The following is a 24,756-nucleotide window of genomic DNA, read 5'->3' on the forward strand; positions in this document are numbered from 1 at the left end:
TTCAGTTTATAGGGATTTTCGTATCTCTCTTCTCTCAACCCTCTTATTAAATATCCCTGTTAGAACGGATGAGAGATATGCATCCTTTTTACTAGCTGATCCTTGTGTACCCATAACGCTGTTTGTCATTATTCTTAATTATGCGATTCACACACACACTTCATTTTGTTTCATTACTTAGGATAACCCAGCTGTAAACTCACGGTGTGTTTGGAATCATGGCAGTTATTCCCCTTAATGTTATCGCTGAAACGGGGCATTTAAAGCATTCATTTCTGATCTCTAGTTCAACCAATTTGAACTACAGCTTTACTGCTTGCATCCTAACACCACCCGCTATCATTTACATTTATTCTAGCTTTTATTCCAAAATAATGTATCTATCTTCTATCAGTTCTCGATAGTTTATGGCTGGATCATATCGAAGGCTGGTATGCTCACAGGGGTGACTTCAATATCCTGTTCCTAACCTATGAAGAAGGTAAGACCTAGCAGTATTATTCAGCAAGAGCTGCCCAATGTATGACGATTTTTTAAAATCTCTGGACTCAGAGGGATTTACAAGAGGGACACATCCCTGCAATGTTTCTTGATACTGCCCTCCCACCCCCCCACCCCCGCTTCAGCTTTTGAACTAGCCAAAGGAGGCAAACCAAATGGATAATCCCACACTGAAACTGGCCCAAGAATTCAGCAAGATCATGAATAGGTATATAGCTTCTCCGTCTCTGAAAAATGATGTCTTGTCTTCACTGTTGTTGTTGTTGTTGTTGTTTTTGTTTTGTCAACTGATATGTTATGCAATTGTGGATTGTCTGACATCAAAACTGTGTCTCATTTCAGGATCTGAGAAGTGCTGTACTGAAAATATGCAACTTCCTAGGAAAGAGGCTGTCTGAAGAAGAACTGGCCGATGATGTGGAAAAGGCTGGATTTGATAAAATGAAAATGGATTGCAGAACAAACTGCACGACAACATCCGCTGATCTCCTAGATTTCAGTAAAGGAGCTTTTCTTCGCAAAGGTGAATCAAAAATGGTTGAAAACTGAGGTTGTTCCAACTAGCCCGATACCTGCAGATGCCACAGAAATGATTGGGAGGGGGTGACTCTGCTTTTAAATTCACGGACGGTGGTACATATCAAGAAAAAGAGCAGCACAGCACTAGTGCTATCGTTAGGCAGAGATAACTTGAGTAGATCAAATGACACACAGTGAAGTCCAAAAACCCAGTGATTAACTTGGGCTGTTTTTGTATTTCATGCCTCGAAACCCCAACTTCCCCAAGCAGTAAGCAACTCTAGTGACAGCATCTACACGTGGCATTTCCGGAATCTCTCTTTGTACACATCTGCATCTAGGTCCAGTCCAAGCACCCCCTCCCATTATTGTGAACAGGGATCAGCAAATTTCACTTTTGCAGAGGAGTTCAGCAAATTTCTTCAAGACAGTCACAAACCTGACTGAAGGTTTCATTGTGTGGGTGAAATCTTTATTTTTGGAGGTAGCAGCTGTAAGAGGTTCCTCTTTGCTTAATCGGTTCCAAATACTTTCAACTGGGAAAGCATGAAAAGGACATTCATGCCAGTTCACAACTTTCCAATGGATAATAAGGTAGCCCATCTTAGTGGTGGTGGTGGGGGAATACAGGTACTGTATCTACAACACATGTATCGCTTGCTACCAGATCTGCCCTGAAGTGCTGGCTAGACACCTCCACTATACATTTGGCTTGATTTGTGGAATTTAGCTTGGCAAGCCGTAGAGTTCCAGTATCAAACATGAGCCAGTTTGGTATGCATTGGAAAAGATGAGGAGGCAGAAACACAGTTCAGACATTTTTTTACGGGAGTACAGAATGCAAACATTCAATTTGACAAGGCAATAAATCTTAGCTGATATTGTAGGCAAGAGTATGGCTCACAATAATTTAGCTTGAAGTCCTAATTAGAGACCAGTCAACTTGGCTAGGGTGCTTTAATCCAAGCTTAGCTTAAAGACTGCTGTGGAAAGTGCTTGCAAGCGTGGAGGTTTCAAAGTGTGGAAGAGTGGGCATGGCGGGGGGGAGGCTTAGAAGGCGAGGAGCTTAGTTGACCTATCCTTCCTGGTTTAAGTGGGTGCATGCATTGCATGTTGGCAGAGTCTCCTTGTGAGGATCAAGCAGAAAGGCAGGGAAGAGAAGCGAGGAGTGAAGGGCTTCCACTCGCTGGTGTTGGAGTCCACAGGATACTGACCAAAATGATTCCGAGATGCTTCGTTTAGGCCTTTGAGGCCATGTGGTTTGGCTAGAGGTGTGTGTGTGTGTGTGTGTGTGTACCATAGGTTAGTGTCCATAGGATAGTGACCAAACAGATTCCGAGATGCATGGTTCAGCCCTCCGAGGCCATGTGCTTTGGCGCCACACACACACACACACACACACACACACACACACACACACACACCTTGAAACCTGCCCTGAGGCAGATTCCAATCCATTCTATCCAGAAGGTGGCAAATTCCATGCATAACAAATACATTCTTCTTGGTGTGGCATTATTCACTGAGTAAAAATCGCCCCCCAAAAGGCAAGGGTTAAGTTATGTAGATGTATTGCTCATGTCGAATAGAGCTGTGCTGGACGGACCATCTGAAGAACAGTATGCCTTCCAAGTGTACAAGATTACACATCTCCAGTACTGATGCCCTCATTTCCTGGAGTCCTTGCCAGCTAAGTTGTTAATTCAGAAAGGTCAGGAAATGCACTGCATATCTGTGTGCTCCTGAAGAGTGTTCCGTTGTTGTCTTGTGAAAGGAAGGATTCCTTCCCTGATTGATTCTCTAGGCCTAGCATGCCCTCATCTAGCGGCAACAAGGCAGCTGCTCCTGCTCCCAAGAAGGAAAACCTGAATGTGTGGTGGGAGCAATTGCTGGCAAGTGGTCTGATCACCCCAAACAACATCTGATAACCCTGAGCATTGGAAAGATGATGGCTTTGGATGATGAGCCATTTCAGATGGTGGAGAACTCCAGCTTCCAGTAGCTGCTCCAGCTGCTTGCTCCTGACAAGAAGTTTCCCTCACGCACCACTTTCAACAGGCAGCTGGTGCTTTCCCTGTACTGGGCATGCAGGGAGGCTGTGTTGGGGCTGCCAGTGTGCATTTCACTGCTGATCTGTGTACCAGCCGCAGTGGACTGCAAACTGCTTTCTGTCAGCAATCTGGCCACCCAGAAGGGAAGTCCAGGAAGATAGTCCACAATACAAACTGGGCTGCAGAAACGAAACACGGCTCAGAATAGTTCTTTATATCAGGCTTGGGCTGAAAGCTGTTGACACGAGGGTTGACAAATGTTGTCTTCCAGCAGCTAAGAGAAAGCTGCTGACGTGCTTTATAGTCCAAGCTGATAACTCTCAGCTGGCAGGGATTCAAGGCTTATCAGCCCTCTGCAAGAGGCGTTTACTCCTCCTGATAGTTTCCAGCTGTGCTCTCCGCCTTGTGACACGCCGTTGCTGTGGAGTCAGTGGGGGTTGCCTGCAGAGCTCATCTTCTAGTCTGTCTGTCGCTGTCTCTGCTGCCTCAGACTGCTGTGCCTGCTCTGAAACATCAGCCAGACCTTCCTCAGCCGTTTCTTGGGAACTGACAGTTGGGCTCTGCCCCTCAGGCACCCCTGCATCGGCTGAAAGGCTGTCAGCTTCCCCTGCCTCCTCACTATCTGAGATCGAGTGCATGACATTTTCCTGTCCCTAACTGCACACTGGTGATGGCAGGAGAGAGAGGGGACTACATCTGGTGGTGCTGGCATGGACACCACCTCCCATGGAGTGAATCCCTGTTGGATTGTGATGCCAGTGAAAATCTATGCACATCCTACTGTTTTTCCCTTGCACCAACGGTGTGATTCCTGCCATACCTGCCTGCCCTACCCAGGTATGATAGTTGCTCGTGTCTACTTAAAGTTTCTTTTTAGATTGTGAGCCCTTTGGGAACAGGGAACCATCTTATTTGTTTTTATGTAAAGTGCTTTGAGTACTTTTGTTGAAAAGTGTTATATAAATATTGGTAGGATAGTATAGTAAATGCAACATGATCAAGGCATGGTTGACAGAGGCGAAGTCAGCCTTTCAAGGAAGGGGTGCAGGTGACATACCAGCCAAAGGAGAGCAAAGGGGCAGCTGGCAACTGCTGCCACCTGGTTCTCTAGGAGCAGATATGCAAACCTGCTCCTTAAGAAGGCGTGCAACCTGATCCAGAGCCGACTGGAATGCCCTAGTCTTGATACTTTTGTGTCTCCAAATGTGTATCTTACATGAAAGATACAAAGCATTTCATCAACATTATAGAACACTTATCTATTCATTCAACATTCTCCTTCGTCACTTTGGATGTTCATTTTCTGTACATATCAATTCCACAGGAAGGTGCTAGAATGGTCATAGCATCTTATCGATTCTAGACCCACAGGAACCCTCCTACACATTTCTTGGTGTATTGATTCGACATTATTTGAAATACTCTTTACAAATTCAGGGGGTTGTCATGGGCAGCCCAGTTGCTCCAGTATTTCAGATTTCTATATGACCCATTTAGAAAGTTATTTTGAATGATGTTAATAATCCTTACAAAAAGGCCTTATGCTATAGTAGATTCATTGATGACATTTTCATCATTGTACAATCTGTTTGTTCTATACTTTCATTTTTGATTGGATCTATTCTATTCTATTCTATTCTATTCTATTCTATTCTATTCTATTCTATTCCATTTCATTTCATTTCATTTCATTTCATCTCATTTCATTTCATTTCATTTCAATACCTCCCTAACCATCCAAATGCTCTGGACAGTGTACAACAATCAAGACAGACAGACATTTAGAACCATCAGCTTAAAATAATATAAAAATAAGTTTAAAGTCAATTTAAGACCAGTTTAATTTTTTTAATTTTTTTTTTGTCTTTTGTATTGAGTTTTTGATGTTTTTTCAGATCAAGTATTTAATAAGGGATTACAGAAGATGCTGCTTGAATAGTTTTCTATCTTATTATCATGTTACGCTATGTAGGCTGTTTCAATATATCTATATCGTAGATGCATCTATGTATTGTGACATTTATCAAGGTTTTTTGTTTCACATTTCTATAATATGTCATTTGAAACAAGATGTATTGTGAAATTTCTGAGATATAGTGCATAGGCTCATTAACTAGAATATAAGTGAGTTTCAATATTTCTTGGAAGAGAGCATATGGATCAATATCATTAGTGTTATCAAGCTTATGGAATTTCTGTTTCCATTAGACTGTTGCAAGCTGGTTGTATTAGTATATCTTCCTGAAGCAACAGAGGTGATTCTACACATCAGTGGAAGATATGGATTAATACCGCAAGTGTTATCAAGTTGCATTGAAGCTTTCTAATTTCTCTAAGATTGTCATCCACTTGACAAAGTTTAACAACAAAATGGAGGTCAGCAGGTTACCGTTGTGGATTTGTACGATATATATTGTATTAACTTTTATAATATGGATAGTATTATCCTCACAAGTGTATCTTCATATAGTATCTTATTGATTCCATTAGAGGTTGAGTGTGTCGTTGGATTTATGTGATTTCTTATGTCAACACAAAGGACACCCATATCAACAGTGTTTGTTATAGATTAATATATAGAGGGGTTGACTTATTTCTTTTTGAGTGTTTGATATAGAGATCCCAGTATGCATTATTCATCCATGGCATAAATTTATACAAATCATGAATTCATGTTCTCTTTCAACATAGTCGCGTCCTCATAATTCGTCATTGATATCCCAGCAAAACTTGAAGGGCAACTTGTCCATCCTCTCCTTAAAAACGCTGTCAAAGCGTTCACTCTGTGCCACCGTCATTGTATTCTTCCAGTCTCCAACAGTACCTGGCACAAGAAGCAAAGAAGGAGAGAGAGAGAGAGAGAGAGAGAGAGAGAGAGAAGTGACCATAGTGACCATAGTGGTCAGATGAAACTGAGGATGTGTGTATTTGTTTATGACTGGAATGGATTGTCAAATAATTAGGGCAATTTCCTGCATGAAAAGTGTAGCGGCTCAATCCTATGATGGAGTCATTTTCTGCTGGCAAGAGGCTGAGGGTTATTGACAGCAGCACAAGGTAGCAAGTGAGGTTCCTGCCCAGGTGCTGTAGGAGGCACCCGATGTCAGAGGTTATGCAATGGGAACAATTGGTGCCATGCTGTGTGTTGGTAGCAGTGCCCAGACCAAGTTTAAAGATGCATCTTTAAAGAAATCCTTGGTGTTCTAAATTTGCTTTGTAGCATTATTTCGGTTCTTGTTCTAGGCATGCTTGTTTTATGTATGTATGTATATTCAGGCTTGCAGGTGGAGTCTAAGCTTCACTTCAGCTTCATACTCATAAGAATTCAAACACAGAGGTTCTCCCTCGCTTGCCTTGGAGATAGTCACATTAATTAGCTATTGTTTAATAATAAATGTTCAAGCTCTTGTTTTCTGCATCTAAAGCCAAGCTTCCTATGCAACTTTTTATAGAATATAGGTAATTACTCTGCAACACTTGGACTCAATCTGAAATCAGGATCTAAAGGGAAGGACTGATTGAGAGGAGAAAAGCTTTGGACTTCATGCTGTACGTGGTATATGAAAGCTGCTATGGGATGAATAAGAAGAGGACCGGGCTGCCTGTCTCCTCTAGAACAGAGAGTGTTGCCAGATAACCGAATTGCAGGGTAGCCTGGAGAGCACCCCTTGATCTATATTACTTTTGGGTGGCTATACATCACAAGACCATGGAATTGTAGTCCCTATGGTGAACCTTTCACCTGCCTGGGTTTGGCGAAACCCACAGCTGGTCACTGCACATGAGCAACGCATGAGACCCCAAGGTCAGAATAGTGAAGACTGAATGGGATACCCCTACCTCTCCTTTTGAGAGAGAGAGCTGTAGCCGGTGAGCAGACCCCATTTCAAAAGGAGAATCAATCAGGGAAGGAATCCTTCCTTTCACAAGAGAACAGCAGAACACTCTTCAGGAGCACACAGATATGCAGTGCATTTCCTGACCTTTCTGAATTAACAACTTAGCTGGCAAGGACTCCAGGAAATGAGCACATCAGTATTGGAGATGTATATTCTTTTACACTTGGAAGGCATCCTGTTCTTCAGATGGTCAGTCCAGCACAGCTCTATTCGACACAAGCTATACATCTTCATAACTTAACCCTTGCCTTTTGGGGGGCAATTTATACTCAGTGACTAATGCCACACCATTAAGAACGTATTTATAATGCATGGAATTTGCCACCTTCTGGATAGAATGGCTTGGAATCCGCCTCAAGGCAGGCGGATAGAAATAGAATAAAATAAAATAAAATAAAATAAAATAATAATAATAATAATAATAATAAATATTCCCTCAGTGAGGCACTGCCTTGGCGTGGTTGTGGGGCTTGCATGCTCTGAAGAAGGTGAGAGCTATGCCAGTGGTCCAACCATACTGGACAGTTCTCACCAGGGGAGCCAGATGAAGAGTGCCTCTCCCATCAACAATATGGTGAGACGTAACTTTAATAAATCTATACTGGATCAGTCGTTGCCCGGGTCAAAAAGGACTGCGCCAGATGCTGGAGTCCCTGGACATCTGGTAGCAAGTTGGCAACAGGACTCAGGATCAAATTTCGAAGGAGAAGCATCCAGATACAGAAATAACAGAACAAAGGCTTGCAGACCAGAGAAGATTCATAATAAGAAATAAAGTATTCACAGAAGTTTTGCTGGAAGAACTGCAAAGAGCAACACAGGCTCAAGATATGGAAGAAGAATTACCACCAACTGAAGCAGTTGCTCAGGCGCAGGTGGAGGAGGTGTTGGAAATAGAGGATGCCACTGTTGCTGAACAGTTTCAAAATCAAAACCAGCCAACCTCCCCTTTGCCTTCACCTCAAAAACCCAATTGCCGTTTAACAGAAAAGCAACAAGAACTAAAGCAAAAAGTAACTGAGCACATGAACCAAACAACCACCAGGGTTCGACTTCCAGCTCTAAAAACAGTTGCCAAAAAACAACTTGCTCAGGCATTAAAATATGTCAATGCTGCACTTGCAGAAATAACAACCAAGAATTTGCAAGAAACAAACCAACTAATGTACAGTGCAGCAACAATAACAACACAAGAGCTTGTCTATAATATCAGTGGACCTGTAAAAAAAAAAAAAAAAGTAGTACATCACCTAAATGGAAGATTATATTAGAAAATAAAATCTCCAGGCTTAGATCAGATGCTAGTCAAATGAAAGATATGAAAGACAAGAAGCTGAAGAATGAAAACACCAAACAGTATCTGATCCAAAAATACCACCTAGATTCAAGGAGAATTAGAGAAGTCCTGGAATTAATCAAGCAGCAAATAACAGCAGTGTCAAAGAAGATTAGCAGATATGAAGCCAGAATTACACAACACAGGCAGAATCTCCAATTCCAGTCGAATCAGAGACGTTTCTACCAAAGCATAGAAGGAGAAACTGCAAATAACATAGAAACACCAAATAAAGAAGAAACAGTGCCATTCTGGGAGAAATTATGGGACAATCCAATAGATTATAATAAAAAAGCATACTGGGTGAAATAGGGTAAAAATGTAACTAACAAATGCAAGATCTAATAATAACACCAGAATTAATAAGTGAAGGAGCAAAGAAAATTAAAAATTGGACTGCACCAGGCGACAATGAATTGCATGGCTTTTGGCTTAAACACCTAACAAGCCTCCATAAACAACTATCAAAACAGTCAATCACATGTTGCAAGGAGGTGATATTGAACAATGGCTAACAACTGGGAAAACTCATCTCATCATGAAAGACCCAGCAAAAAGTGCAGTTCCGAGTAATTATAGACCGATAACCTGCCTGCCAACCATGTTCAAATTAACTGGAATAATAGCAGATGAAGTGATGCAACACTTATTAACTAACAAACAGCTTCCAGTTGAACAGAAAGGAAATTGCCCAAACACCAGAGGCACAAAAGACCAGCTGCTGATTGACAAAATGATTTTAGAAAATTGCAAGAGAAGAAAAACAAATCTAAGTGTTGCATGGATTGACTACAAGAAAGCCTTCGACTCATTGCCTCACACATGGATACTAAAATGTTTAGAAACAACTGGTATCAGCAAAAACATTCAGATATTTATTTAAAAAGCAATGAGCATGAGGAGTACACAGTTAACAATCAATGGTGAGACACTTGGACAGGTTAGCATTAGAAGAGGCATTTACCAAGGGGACTCACTATCCCCTCTGTTGTTTGTAATTGCCATGACTCCACTTTCACAAATACTAAACAGAACAGGTCTCAGATAACAAACATCTAAAACATCAAGTAAAATCAACCATCTGCTGTACATGGATGATCTGAAGTTGTATGGAAAGTCCCAGTCATAAATTGAATCACTGCTAAACACTGTCCATATATTCAGTAGCGATATAGCAATGGAGTTTGGACTAGACAAGTGTGCTGCATTTATAATGAACAGAGGAAAAATAAGAAAAACGAAAGGAATAGAACTGCTGAATGGAAGCAAGATCAAGAACCTGGAAGAGAAAGAACATTACAAATACTTGGGCATTCTCCAGGCTGATAACAACACACACGCTGAAGTTAAAAGAAAAATTGGAAGTGAATACATCAGGAGAGTCAGAAAAACCCTAAAGTCCAAACTCAATGGCGGGAACACCAAACAAGCCATAAACACCTGGGCTATACCTGTTATCAGATACACTGCAGGAATAATAGACTGGACCCAGGCAGAGCTAGAGATGCTAGATCGTAAGACCAGGAAAATCATGACCATCAATCATGTTCTGCACCCCCACAGTGATGTAGATAGGCTATACCTCCCTCGCAGCTCAGGTGGAAGAGGAATGCTGCAAGTCCATCAAACAGTAGAGGAGGAGAAAAGAGGCCTTGAAGAATATATCAAGGACAGTAAAGAAGATGCACTTAAAATGGTCAATAACGAGAAACTATTAAACACCAATGAAACTAAGCAGGCCTACAAGAAAAAACAAGTCAAGAACTGAGCAGAAAAATGGAAAAATAAGCCACTGCATGGTCAATATTTGTACAATATAAGTGGAAAATCAGACATCACCAAGACCCGGCAATGGCTTAAGAATGGCAACTTGAAGAAAGAAACTGAGGGTTTAATATTGGCTTCACAAGAACAGGCACTAAGAACAAATGCTATAAGAGCTAAAGTAGAAAAGTCAACAACAAACAGCAAATGCTGCCTTTGTAAAAAAGCAGGTGAACTCCCCGGCAAAAGAGAAATTTGCTGATCCCTGTTTGCAATAATGGGAGGGGGTGCTTGGACTGGACCTAGGTGCAGATGTGTACAAAGAGAAATGCCAGAAAGGCCATGTGTAGATGCTGCCACTAGAGTTGCTTACTGCTCAACGAAGTTGAGGATTCCAGGCATGAAATACAAAAACAGCCCAAGTTAATCACTGGGTTTTTGGACTTCACTGTGAGTCGTTTGATCTACTAAGGCTATCTCTGCCTAATGATAGAACTAGTGCTGTGCTGCTCTTTTTCTTCGATTTCTACCACCTTCCTAGAATTTAAAAACGGAGTCTCCCCCTCTCAATCATTTTGGTGGCAGCTGTGGGTCTCGGGCTACTGGGCACATCCTCAGATTTCAACCCTTTTTGATTCACCTTTGCGAAGAAAAGTTCCTTTACTGAAATCTAGGATATCAGTGGAGAGTGTCGTATAGTTTGTTCTGCGATCCATTTTCATTTTATCAAATCCAGCCTTCTCCACAACATCGGCCAGTTCTTCTTCAGACAGCCTCTTTCCTAGGAAGTTACATATTTTCAGTACAGCACTTCCCAGATCCTAAAATGAGACACAGTTTTGATGCCAGACAATCCACAATTGCATAACATATCGGCCCACAAACAAAAATAGACAAGACATCATTTTTCAGATATGGAGAAGCTAGATAGCTATTCATGACGTTGCTGAGTTCTTGGGCCAGTTCCAGTATGGGATTTTCCATTTGTTTTGCCTCCTTTGGCTAGCTCAAAAGCTGAAGCGGGGTGTGGGAGGGAAGTATCAAGAAACACTGCAGGGATGTGTCCCTCTTGTAAAACCCTCCGAGTCCAGTGATTTTAAAAAATCATCATACATTGGGTAGCTCTTGCTGAATAATACTGCTAGGTCTTACCTTCTTCATTTCTTCATAGGTTAGGAACAGGATATTGAAGTCACCCCTGTGAGCATACCAGCCTTCGATATGATCCAGCCATAAACTATCGAGAACTGATAGAAGATAGATACATTATTTTGGCATAAAAGCTAGAATAAATGTAAATGATAGCGGGTGGTGTTAGGATGCAAGCAGTAAAGTTGTAGTTCAAATTGGTTGAACTAGAGATCAGAAATGAATGCTTTAAATGCCCCGTTTCAGCGATAACATTAAGGGGAATATCTGCCATGATTCCAAACACACCATGAGTTTACAGCTGGGTTATCCTAAGTAATGAAACAAAATGAAGTGTGTGTGTGAATCGCATAATTAAGAATAATGACAAATCCAAATCAGACTTCTTATAAAAGTCAGAACCTGCCTAGCAAAGTGACAATTCATGCTTGCTACCACAAGACCAGCTCTCCTCGGAGAGTATTCATCTTTCTGTGTGCATGCACCTTTCTGTGACATCAGATAGATAGATAGATAGATAGATAGATAGATAGATAGATAGATAAGATTATTACATTCATTGAGCCAACAACATAAAAGAAAGACAGTACAGATCACAATAAAGATAACATAAATAATACAAAATATAATGTCATAATACCAATAACTCAAACCAGCTCAGACCTAATCTCATATGCGGCCACACAGAATTTGGCCACACACAGCATTATGGGTACACAAGCTAGTAAAAAGGATGCATATCTATCATGCGTTCTTATAGGGATATTTTATAAGAGGGGTGAGATAAGAGAGATTTGAAAATCCCTATACACTGAATATAAAAGGATGTTCGTCACAGTCTCAACCCCTTGGCCACAAGGACAGATCCATTAACACTGACACTATACTATTATGCAAAAGAATAGGTCGTATGCAGACTGAAAAAGCACTTGGGGGAAAAGTAGCACTTGCTCAAGAAAATAATATGTCTGCACAAAATCCAGAAGTTGCACTCATACCCAAAATTAAATGGATGTAGGAAGAGCTTGCTCAGGAACAGACACAGCAGATGTTGCGCATTGTGTTGCACAAGTGGAAGGGTGGTCGCACGAGTGCAACACTGGTCTGGAATGCAAGTTCCAGAGTGAGCAGAACTGGCTTGCACCACAACTTTGCCCTTGTGCAGCTCGTTTGCACAATCACTTGATGAGGCTGGATGCCAGCTACTGAATTAACATTTCATAGAATAAATGTTTTTATTGATTGGAGGGATGTCGCTATTGAATTTTTTAAAAATAGTACAGAACTTCTTCATAGAAGCTGAATACTCTTTTCCTGTGCTCTCAAGAGCTTGTTCTCAAATGCAGAGAAGGGGTACAGAGATAAGGGTGTGGTAGCAAATAATGTTTACCTTTGCCAGATAAAAACCGCTCCATGAACACACCAAAGTCTTCTATTTCTTCTAATTTCACTGCACATTTGGAAAAATGGTAGAAGGAGATCATTACATCTTTTGGGTTTCTCGCTACATAAATAATCTGCAGAAAAAAATAATATTTTAAAATTCAGACCATTCAGTGATATGAACAAAGTACTTACCATTAAGATCGAGATGTTTTACATTAGTTTTTTGCAGTAATTTACTCAAATTAGATTAGGTTGATGGTCATTTTCCTTTTAGATGAGTTAATAAAGAGAGTATCCATAAAACTGTTCACCATGAAGGTGCTTGGTCAGATGTTTCATGGACTTTTGGCCTCCTGTCATTCAGCCTTGTGCTATATGCATGGCTGAGACTGCCGCTCTGGAGGGAAGGGATGTCTCCCATAAGCCATGGTTTGGCCCTCAGAGTCTTTCATCCAGACCAAAGAAGGAAGAGAAGTGTGGAGATGTCCTGAGACAGTCAATATTGTCAATGAAAACGGGCATGTTAAGTTAAAGGAGGAGAAAACAAATTTTAATTTAACAGAATTAAAAAGTGGCTCGCCTTACTTTTGCTCTTCCATTTCGTAACCCCTTTGGTACTAGATAGTAGGGCAGATGGCTAGAAAAGAGACGAGGCGATGGGCGCTTGTCGAAATCCATATTGCGGATATTGTACTCCAGAAATGGGACTCTGTCTAATAAATCTGTATCTTCAGTTCCATCTCGATGACCTTCATGATGAATCAAGCTCAAAATGTTTTGAGACCATATTGTTCCTGTGAAGGGGAATATTTATTTATTTAATCATATTGTTAAACCACCCGATACATACATCTCTAGACAGAATATCACATTGGTAGGGGTTGCAGCACATGGAGTTGCCAGTGAAGACCCTTACAACACCTCCCCCTTCAGACAAATGGCACTGTAAGCATGTTGGTTGGGTGGGAGGGGGTGAGTGACAACAGAGGGTTGGGTCTTCCTCTCTGCTTTCCCCACTGTACACGTGAGTGCCTATGGCACTCCTAATGGCTGGAGCGAGGTCTACAGAACAAGCGTACTCAGGGGGCTTGAACAGCACCCGTGCCCCTGTGCATGTGCAATGCCAAGTGCTACCACCCTGCAGGTAATAAGGACTCTTTGGGCAGAACTGTGTGATACGACATCCATTTTTTCTATTGGGTTTTGTGTCACACAAGTCCATGCATGGAGGTCTTTTTCACAGCAGTGCAGCACCACTGTTGGTGTGTACACATAGATAGATAGATAGATAGATAGATAGATAGGTAGATAGATAGATAGATAGATAGATAGTGTTTATTAGTCATAGACCAGTTAATCTTTACATTTTACAAAATATTCAATTAAGTAATGCAGGCTTTATGAAGCTTACATACAGTAAAACAAAATTTGGCCACATTAACAGTCATCCCAGGTTTAAAATTGGACAGCAGATACTCTAAGTAAAAAAGATCGGTGTGGCCCGTACAATTCTTTAGCAAAGGTAAAATAAACTTAGAATGACTATCCCTATAAAATTCACAATGAAGAATTACATGAGCAGTCGTCTCTATTTCACCTGCACCACAGGGACAAAGGCGTGCTGCATAAGGTACCTGCTTGTATTTTCCTTCCAAGACCACTGTAGGAAGTACATTGAGGTGGGCCAGGGTTAATGTTCTCTAGTCATGTGCACCAGACCGCGGAGCTGCGGTTCGGTGCTGGGGTGGGGGCTTCCATTAAGGGCGGGGGGGGCTTTACTTACCCCTCCCGCCCTTTCCCGCGTTGGCGCCGTAAATATTGTAAGAAATCCGGGCGGCAGGATCCCTCGCCGCCCGCTTCTATTATCAATTATGGCTCTGATCCTCTGAATTTTAAACATCGAGGGGCGGCAGGGTGCTTCCCTGCCGCCCCCTCGAAGCCCCCTGCTGCCGCTGAAGCCCCTTTAAATCTCGCCCGGACCGGAGATTCCGGTGGAGAAACTGCGCTTGGGCGGACGGCAGCGAGACGTCCGTCCGCCCGCCCGCTCCCTGCCTTGCCGAGTGCAAAGTGCAGGGAGCCTTCTGCGCACGCACGAAGAAGGAACTAGAAAGGATTTCTTACAATATTTATGGCGCCAACGCGGGAAAGGGCGGGAGGGGTAAGTAAAGTCCCCCCCACCCTTAATGGAAGCCCCCACCCTAACCCTCCCGAACCAAAACCACCCCTTCTCCAGACCAGTTCGGAGGCCAGTAGAATGGCCTCCGAACTGATCCGTGCACACCCCTAATGTTCTCCTAAATTTAAATACTAGAATGTTATCTAAAAAATCGGCGGGTTTAAGATTAAAACCTTGAGGGCCTATATATAGCCCTCTTGTCACGCGTGCAGATTCTTCTTGCAGCTCTATATCTAGAGCTCGTTGTTTAATAAATTGAATAGCCTGAATGAATCCCCGCCCTATAAGTCCTTCCTGGGATGTACCAAGATGACACAACTTTGTTTTTATGCTGTTTTCCATTTGGATGTAAAGCTATCAACTAATACTAGAGGGGCAAGGCCAGTAGGAAAAAATACCAGCGTCAACCAAAATCTGATTATACACAGCCAAATTTTCAGCTTTAACGTGGTGACCCCAGCCTCTCTTCGGAAAGCAACATTAGTAACACCACAGAGAACCTGGAGAATACCCCTTAGAAACCTTGTCTGGATTACTTCCAAAGGAGTAAAGTTGCCATAAGAGCCAAGCTGTGCACCATAGAGAATCTGAGGGTTTACCTTAGTGATAATGAGTTTAATGGCCACTGGAACAAAAAGGGCACCCCTTGAGAAATGAAAAGACTTAATGGCATTTGCCGACTGCTGTGCACTATGAGAAACAGTATTAAGATGGGCTTTACGGCCTCCACTAGAGTGGAAGGCCACCCCAAGATATTTAAACACCCTCATCTGTTCAATTCTTTGCCCGTTTATAGACCATCTAAAGTTCTTTGGGTGCCTGGAAAAACACCAAGACCTTTGTTTTGGAATAATTTATCTCTAAGGCCTCCTTAGCACAGTAAGAACTCAGAGATGCTAGGGTACGCCTTAGCCCTATTTTAGTTTGTGAAAGTAACACTATGTCATCTGCATAGAGTAGTATCTGGACATGTCTACTGGCCAATTTAGGAGGGTGAAGGGCTGAATCGTTCAGGTGGGAGACTAAAGAGTTTATATAGAATTTAAATAGAGATGGGGCTAAAATACAGCCTTGCCTCACTCCTCTCTACATAGGTATTTCTGCAGAGAGATGTCCTTTCGCACTACAGCGCACTCTAAGGCGGGCATTAACGTGGAGATTATTTATTAGTAGCAATAAACGTGACTCAATAGTTGACTCCTTTAGCTTAGCCCATAATCTATCCCTTGAGATGGAATCAAAAGTTCCTTTAAAAACTATGAATGCTGCAAAGAGGAAAGACTTGGGCCTAAAGGAATATTTTTCAACTAGATGCTGTAAAGTAAATGCTTGCTGGATGGTGGAACATCCCTCACGAAAGTCCGCCTGTTCAGCCAAAATAATGTCACCAGAATCAAACCACTCATGCAAAAAAAAGGTGTCAGTGCCATTAAGCTGTCCTACAATTAGGTGCGCCCGAAGGTTGGAGGCGCCACTGACAATAGAAGTGTATCAACACATTGTTGTAAGGCCAAGGACCATTTCACCCTAGCCAGACCTTGCTCCTCTTCATTAATGGAAGCCTGGCAACTCTCAAGATGGGCAGGCTCCCTCCATATCACAGACAATGTCAAAGGGGAATGATCACTCTCAGACTGAGTAATCATCCGAAAATGCCCTAAAAATGGTAATAAATTGTGGGATACAGCCATATAGTCTAAAAGAGAAGGATTTAAACCTGCCCAGTGAGTAAATTCAGCCAGGAAGTCAGTGGCTGTGGCCCCATTGAGTAGATGAAGATCTGCCCTTCTAAAAGTCTTAATAAGGTTTAAACCCAAAAAGTTCCCCAAGAGATCTTTAGATTTTCTAGAGAGGAGGGGAAAAGGAATATCATAGGACGAAGGGCACTGATGAAATTTAGCGAAAAGGGAATTATCATCCAGACCAATCCTGGCATTAAAATCCCCTGCTACAATTAAATGAGAGTCATGATAATCCAATTGAATCTCATTAATGAAGGTCTCTAGTCTGTGCCAAACAGCACCAATTTCTGCATGTGTTCTAGTAGGTGGAATATAGACATTCATCAATACAATAGAAGTATCTCCAATGTCAACCTGGACTGCCATAGCAAGGTGGTCCAGATTGCCAAGATGGAGAGACCTGAATTGAAGCGTGGTAGAAATCAAAACAGCCAAACCTCCTTGAGGCCTGCCTCTAGCCTTCCCCGCAATCACACCCAAGGACAATGACTTATAGCCAGGCAGGCAGAGCTCTTTTTGGGCCCAGGTTTTTTGGATTACCCCTGCTAACTGGGCAAAGAGGCACCTTTTACCATGGTGATTCTCTTTATTTAGCAGGGGGAGAGTAACTGGCCCTCTCCAGCCCCAGAACAGTACCTCCAGTGACTGTTGCTGGTGTGTGTCTTATGTTTCTTTTTAGAATGTGAGCCCTTTGGGGACAGGGAACCATCTTATTTGTTATCTTATTTGTTATTTCTCTTTGTAAACCGCCCTGAGCCATTTTTGGAAGGGCGGTATAGAAATTGTATTATTATTATTATTATTATTATTATTATTATTAGAATAATGTCAAATCTGGAAATGAATGCAAATCAGGATCTCGTAGTTTGGACTCCCAACTGGCCAGGTTCCAAACACAGAAACAGATTTCATCATGTAGGGGTAACAGTCAGGCTGCGGGGAGAGAGGTGGTATTGTCAGGAGCCCCCACTTCCTGGAGAGTAGACTCCTCAGTATTCTTCACTTGGCTAAGAGAAGCATCTCGCACTGGAAGATCATGATCATCTGTACAAAAGGTAGCTAAACTGTCAGAAACCAAGCTGGATCTCAGGTGTGGTGGATCCTTTGGGCTCATTGTAAAAGATGGAAAAGAAGTTGGAGCCAACAAAGCCGAAATAGGGCCAAAATGAGGATCAAACAAAAGGCCAGCCAGATGGTCAGGGACAATTTGACCAGCTTCTTGTAAGGCGAGAGTGGATTGCTTTATAAGGGCAGAGTTCTTCCTTAAATCACCAAAAGGTCAGTTATATGACTTCCTTTATCATGAGGCTCTGCTATGTTATTTGTTTTTGCTGGGCTCTCAGGGGCCAGGGGCAATGGAAGAACATTTGTGTTCTCCCCCAATATGGCTAAATCGTCCACTATATTCGTAAGTGTATCATGTAAATTAATTAATGAGTGAGAGAGCGTATCCATGAGCTGTTGTTCATCAGTGGTGTCTGAAGACTCTGCAGCAGGAGCTGTAACTAAATCCACTGGCTGTAAAATGTGTTCCAAAATTGTTTTGCTTGGATCTTTGTGGTGAGGATGACCTTGGCTTTTTTGCCTGAGTCACTGCTTGGGTTAATGATTTTCCGCTCCCCACACACTTGGATAAGGGGTTTGCAGGATAACGAGCTGAAGGCTGAGCTTTTAACCCCCTTGTGACCAAAGGCAATATGCTAGTACTGGCAAAACATCTCTTGGGTTTTATCCCAAATCGCCCCAAATCGCTTGACATGCGATGTAATAGCCCTGGTAACCACGCTGATTTGCAGGTCAGTATTAGTCTTTGATAATTACCCATATCAGACAAAAAATAATAAGAAACAAGGTCTCTGCTTTGAATCTTAATTGCCTAATGAAATGTAGGATCGACATTTTATGGGCCCATTTGTCACAGCTGAGTTAAATATGATCGATTTGGAGGCAAACACATCAAGGCTGTAATTGGTAATTAATTGTATTAGGGATCAAAGGAAAAGATAGGCAGCTGGACAGCTGAGACTTCACATTATGACTGTCCTTTACTTTATCATCATCATCAACAAGGGAGTCCCCCGGTATCCTTCTCACTAAGAGCGCCTCAATAGAATCAATTTTACTCTCCAGCCGACTGAGGCACAGGCGCGTAACAACGATCGGGCAAGGGGAGACAGTTGTCTGGGGGCCCCACTGCCTGGAGGGGCCCCCCAGAGGCACCTCACATGACTCCCCATTGCCCCCTGCCCAGCCCCAAGGCCCCTCAGCCACTTGCCCTTTTCTCCCTCTCTCCTGCTTGTTCTCCTGGCCACAATAGAAGCAGCAGACAAGCTGCAAAGAGCTCCTTTTCTCCCGCCTCTCAGCTGATCGGTGGGTGGGCAGGGCTTCCATGGAGGCCTCCTGTAGGCCTCTGTGAAGCCTGAACTCAAGTAGGGCCCAAGCAGCCAGGAAGGAGGAGGCAGCCAGAGTGGCCTCCACTGTTCTCTGCAGCAGACCCCTTGCTGCCCAGCATTTGCCAGGTAGAGTGTGAACTCCTTTTTGTGGTTACCTTTCCCGCCCCCCGGATACATAGGGATCTGCTTGCCATAGAGCTTTGATATCAGGGGGAGGGACTGAGAAGTCTCTGGATATTTATTTTAAAACAGATTTTTTTTTTAGCCAGTAAATTTTCCAAGCTATCTAAGTCCTATAAGTGGCTTGTTTCATGGCAGAAAATTACAAAAACTATTGGAACAAACAGTATTATATTTATTTTATTCATTCATTCATTCATTTATAAATACACTTATGTTCAAGTTGTTTTGCAAGCCAGAAGGTCTGAGTGAGAAGCATGTGTTGTGCTTTTATTTTATTTTATTTTTCTTGTGTGTGAACTGCTCCCCAATAACTCGCAGGGACTTCAGGGTAAATCTGGCCAACATGTGAATGCAGCACCTCCATTCCAGAGGAGATGTGTGTGAAAGAGCTTTAAAAGCCTCCTGTGAAAAACCTCCTGGAATCGACTGAATTTGTTCAGAATTCTGAGAAAACAAACATAGGTTCACCCTGCATGGTTGAAAGTTTCCTTTGCTAATCTGCAGCGAGGGGTCCATTTTAATAATTCATCTTTCTAGTGTGTTCTAGGCATTAAAAGTAATACAAATGTATAGTACTCAATGTATATCACTATATATGTGACGTGTGCATGTGTGTATTCAGTGAAATGTATTTCCAGGCAGCATACTTATTTTGAAATATCAGACTTAAATCCTTGGGGGCCTGGGGTGTGCGGAGGCCCTGGACTTTGAGTGGTGGGGGCCATTTTAAAATCTCGTCTCTGGGCCCACTCCAACCTTGCTACGCCCCTGCTCAGGCACTTCGTAAGATGTTGAAAAGTGCCAGTAGTAAGATTACAATATTACAAGAGTACGTATCCATTATCCTTGCTGGTGTGGGACAGTAGTCTGAGTTCACTCTGTAATCTGTCATCTGTCTCCCCTGTGAGAATCTCAGATGAGAAACTTGCTTCTTCCAGGGGGAAAAATCTGTTTTGTAAGGGAACAGGAGATGTGAGACTTACTTTTTCGGTGAAGAAACAGTCTATTCTAGATTGTTTGGAGAGTCTCTCCTGCTCCGCTGGGGCAACAGGACTTGTTCTTTGTCTTTTCTTCTTTCTCATCCTCCACAGGATGGTAATTATTTTGGCAGTTTTAAAGGCTTAAAAATCAGCTCTGGTATTTAGTTGAATAAGATAAGCTGCTCAACTAAATTTTAAATCATCAAACATTGAGATAAAAAGCATTAAAGGGGGAAAAATGCGAGGAGCTCATTAAAATTTCTGCTGTTGGGCATCCATGTTGAGCTCCTCCCCCCAGTGTGTACACATGTGCAAGGTTTGTGCTCAAGATGCCCACATTCCCTTGCACAGTATGTCAGCCACTGAATATGCAATCAAGATGGTGTGATTCTGCCCCAAGGGGGGACACAATAGAAAGATGTGCACTAGGCCTGGCACAGGAAAAGAGGCAAGGAAGGCCAAGGGCAACAAGGACTGCATGAGAGCAACTGTTGGTTGCATGATTAAATGGATGCAAAACCTATGCAGAATAACTGATCTTCAACAATGGGAGTATCAATGGAAGGTGAATATAAAATTCACTGGAAGTGTACTTTGAGAGAAAATTCGTATAAAATGTATTTTCGTTGGTATATAACCCTTGAAACTATTAGAAAAATGGATAGCAATTACCTGGGAAACTGTTGGAAATGCAAGAATCACCTTAGCACATTTTATCATATGTGGTGGACTTGCCGCAAAGCACGGCAATTCTGGGGGGAAAATCACACTAAAATGCAACAAAATTTAAATATAAACCTTTCTTATTCACCAGAGCCTTTTCTGTTAAACATGACTAAACCTTCTATTCCCACTAAATACACTGAGCTGTCTTTATACATGAGCACAGCGGCTAGGATTCTTTACGCTGCAAATTGGAGGTCACAGATAATCCCGACTATGGATGAATGGCTATTAAAGATATGGGAGTATGCTTTGATGGCTAAGTTCACCACCTATTTGAGGAATAACTCAGATGAAACATTTGTGGCAATTTGGGAACCTTTTATAAATCTTAATATAGCACAAGGTCTAAATCCATATTCAAGATTCGGTTTCTTTTAAAATTGAAGGCTGAGGGCAGTGTATCAGTAGTTGGCGAACCATTGTATTACCCATATTCCCATCTTTGCCTTTCGTGATATACACTGAGAGCGAAAAGATTATTATCAGAGGGGGAATGTGAAATTTTGGATTGTTATATGAAATATACAATATGTAGTTGTTGGAAGCTCAAGAGTGGAGAATGTCTCCCCCCCACCTTTCTTGTTCTACTTTCAAATAAAAATCTTTAATTTAAAAAAAGAGAGAGGGAGAGGAACTGTTGGGTCATGTATCCAAGTTTGATTTTGGCTGTAAATGAAGAACAGGCTGGGGTGGCCCAAATGAAAATACTTTTTAACTGTATCGCTGTAGGGCTAATACACAAAACACTTAAAATATTTAAATATTAAATTGTTTAATAGTAGTAGACCTGTGTTCATTAATATATATCCAGTCTTACCTGATTTTGGATAAGTGACTAGAAATACATCACTGTCTCTGATTTCAAAATCCTCCAGGGAATCAATATATTCTGCTGTAACCAGATCTGGTTGGAAATAATTCCCCTTGTGTTTGAACAAATATTTCTCTGATGGCTGCATTGCTATCACTGCTGGAACAACAGTACAAAAAATTGAAAACTACCTATTTTATTTTAAAGGTTCACCTCTCCTCTTGCCAGTCAGCATTCAAGACCCAATACCTTCTTTTGTCTGAAGCAGGGTGCCAAATGTCATTCCCCTCCACATACATACCCTTCTCCACCTTCTCCACTCCGCCCCCCTCCATGGCAGCAGCAACCTGCACTGCCTGACTTGGTGCCACCCTCCGGCACCTTCCGTGTATGCTGCTGATCTGATTATGAAAAGGGGGAGGGAATTTTGAAAGGGCAAGGAAGAGGAAATGTCAAAAGGGTTCCAATCCTCTGCTGCGCTCTTGAAATGTTATCTTCTGTTTCATCCCCCTTTTTTCCCACCAGACCAGCAGCACATGAGGGAGGCACGGAAGGGCATACACTGAGTCAAGCGGTGGTGGCTGCTACCACCATGTAGAAGGGAAAGGTGGAGAGGACTGATTTGGAGTTGCTGTTTGCTGGGGGGTGGCTCTGCTCCTGCTTAGTAAAGAGCTGCCTGGATGGTGGCAGGAGGCCCAGGTAATGAACAGTTACTCCGGGTAACTCTGAACACTGATGCCTTCCAATATGTAATTTGGTCTAATAAACTATATCACTGGTTTGAGTCCTCTGCAGCCCATTTTTTCCTAGTAATCAGATAATGTCAAGTACAAAATTGGTGGTAAATAGAGATGTGCTATTAACCCTGGCAGACAATCACATCACTTGCTATTTCCAAGGAAATAGCTATTACTTGGAGGTGGGATACGAGAGGAACTATCACTTAGAGGTGGGATACGAGAGGAACTTGGTATATATTAACTTCTGATATTAATATAGATTAGAAGAGGAACAAGATTCCCATTTCTTTTTCCATGAATAAACCGTGTCTACTCTAGAGGAACTGCTGGACTTGAAATCCTGTCATTCCTTTCCCAAACAATAGCTATCTCCTGTTGTAAGAAAGATGACAAGCCTTGTGGCATCTTAAAGACTAACAACGCATACAAATACAACAGATTGTGCCTCTGATGAAGTTGCATGTTGACCATAATAGCATAAGCCACACTTGCTGTGGTGTCCACCCCCCCCCCCCCCGGCATTCAGTGAGCTGCCTCTAGCCTAGAAAGTGGAATGTACTGGAAGCTTACCTTCTGAGTTCCGTTTTTTAAATGGTCAGTGAAAATTCTTTTGCCTCCTGGAACTTAATTATCAATGCTGATATTGAGGTCCCCCAACAAAGCAGCTTCGTTGCCTTCTGAGCACCACTTTCTGAGCTGATTGGACTTTTATATGCCATTCAGATCTTTGAACTGAGGGCCGTTCCCTAGAAAAAGATTGTGTAAGATGATATCGCCAAACAGAGACTAGTGCGAGCAAAAGAAAAACATAAGGCAGTTCCAGGAGGAGAGAGCACTATCTTACATAATATGCTCTGTATTTTATTTATTTATTTATTTATTTATTCATTCATTCATTCATTCAATCATTTTTATATCCCACTCTTCCTCCAAGGAGCCCAGAACAGTGTACTACATACTTAAGTTTCTCCTCACAACCTTGTGATGTAGGCTGAGAGAGAAGTGACTGGCCCAGAGTCACCCAGGAAGTACCATGGCTGAATGGGGATTCAAATACGGGTCTCCCCGGTCCTAGTCCAGCACTCTAACCAGTACACCATGCTGTCAAGATTGAGTTAAGAGAAAATGCATTATGAACACTAGGAATCAAATCACAGGTACACTTTTTCTTCTTAATAATTAAAGATTTTGAGCTGGGTCCGGTGGTAATGGACCTGCCCCAGAGGGATTGGTGAACACCCCAAAATTTCGTTTGGGCTTTGTGTGGGAAAATTAGCTTTGAGTGAAGCAGTTCCACATCAGAATAAATTTAGTGCAAAGTGTTGCTTACAGAAAAATGACCGGGGGGGGGGTGGTGGTGGGCGGTTCAAAAACAAAAGAAGGTTTATCTGTGGGTAAGGGGTTCAATGGAGTAAGACCTTTGGAAATTTGCCTGATTTTTTCCAAAGCTCTGCTGTTGTTGATGTGTGATGTTGATGTTATTTGGGGTGGATTGGGGGCAGAAAGGGGGCTTTAGGGGCAGAAGAGTGGTTCAGGTGGTAGTGCCCCAATGGGTGCCTGCTGCCACCCAGATTCCAAAGGAATTGGGAAAAGGGCTGATTTTTAAAGAATGTCTGAAGTTGAAATGTCTTTGGGGCAGATTCGGGGCAGAAAGGGGGGCCTGAGGGGCAAAAGAGTGGGTTGTGTGGCAGTGCCCCAAGGGGTGCCTGCCACAACTCAGATTCCAAAGGAATAGGGCAAAGGGCTGATTTCTTAGGAATTGTTGGAGGTTTTCGCTTCTTTAAGGCCCCCCTCCCAGGGAATAATGGAGGTTTCAGCAGACCCATAACTCCACCTGGGGGGCACTGGGGGGGCCGGGAGTGAGTGATGGTGTAGTGCACATAGGGTGCCAACTTCCCCCATGGGTTGCTAACCCATGGGGTGCTGAGTTCTGTTGTTTCTGAGGTGTTCTGAGTGTAGATTCTCTGGTAGCGTATGAGATTTTCAATGACAAACCATGAATCCACTCTCATATGCTACCAGAGAATCTGAATCTACACTCAAAACATCTCAGAAACAACAGAACCCAGTACCCCATGGGTTAACAGCCCATTGGGGTGGTTGGCACCCTATGTGGTCTACACCACCACTCGCTCTGGGCCACCCTGGTGCCCCCCAAGTGCAGTTATGGGGCAGGAATTATGGAGGTCCATCATTCCCTATGGGGAAGAACTTTACAGACATGCAAACTCCATTACATCTTTAAAAATCAGCGTTCTGCCCAATTCCTTTGAAATAATTCTGGCAGCTTCCTTGCCACCACTGGGCACTACCACCCACCCTACTCTGCTCTGGGCGGCCGTATCTTTCTCGAACAGCTGAGAAAGACACGGGCAGGAAAAGGACACGGGATCACACTCA

At 42.5% G+C, this 24,756-nt stretch overlaps 1 protein-coding gene and 1 pseudogene across 2 annotated transcripts; one reads left to right on the forward strand and one right to left on the reverse strand.

Moving 5' to 3' along the window:
• LOC128339246 (amine sulfotransferase-like) overlaps positions 1-24,756 on the forward strand; it is a 47,405-nt pseudogene that overhangs the window by 2,726 nt on the left and 19,923 nt on the right.
• LOC128343629 (amine sulfotransferase-like) lies at positions 4,895-23,032 on the reverse strand. Of its 2 annotated transcripts, none has more exons than XM_053293047.1 (7): positions 22,927-23,032; positions 21,623-21,772; positions 13,191-13,399; positions 12,610-12,736; positions 11,223-11,317; positions 10,711-10,891; positions 4,895-5,895 (listed from the first exon to the last, which is right to left on the reverse strand). In XM_053293047.1, exons 2-7 carry the CDS (start codon positions 21,762-21,764, stop codon positions 5,771-5,773), a joined length of 879 nt encoding a protein of 292 aa, XP_053149022.1. In that variant the 5' UTR covers positions 21,765-21,772; positions 22,927-23,032; the 3' UTR covers positions 4,895-5,770. The 2 variants fall into 2 exon arrangements, with proteins under 2 accessions (XP_053149022.1, XP_053149032.1); XM_053293057.1 differs by having other exon boundaries at positions 21,623-21,775; positions 22,927-23,030.

This window comes from Hemicordylus capensis, chromosome 1 (genome assembly GCF_027244095.1).
Source record: "Hemicordylus capensis ecotype Gifberg chromosome 1, rHemCap1.1.pri, whole genome shotgun sequence".
NCBI classification, from domain to species: Eukaryota; Metazoa; Chordata; class Lepidosauria; order Squamata; family Cordylidae; genus Hemicordylus; species Hemicordylus capensis.

Coding starts and splice junctions, on each gene's coding strand:
- LOC128343629 (XM_053293047.1), bottom strand. CDS start 21,764: ATGCAGCCATCAGAGAAATATTTGTTCAAACACAAGGGGAATTATTTC. Junction 12,737..13,190: donor TACGAAATGGAAGAGCAAAA/GTAAGGCGAGCC, acceptor TTTTTTCTGCAG/ATTATTTATGTAGCGAGAAA. Junction 10,892..11,222: donor CCTATGAAGAAATGAAGAAG/GTAAGACCTAGC, acceptor GTCTCATTTTAG/GATCTGGGAAGTGCTGTACT.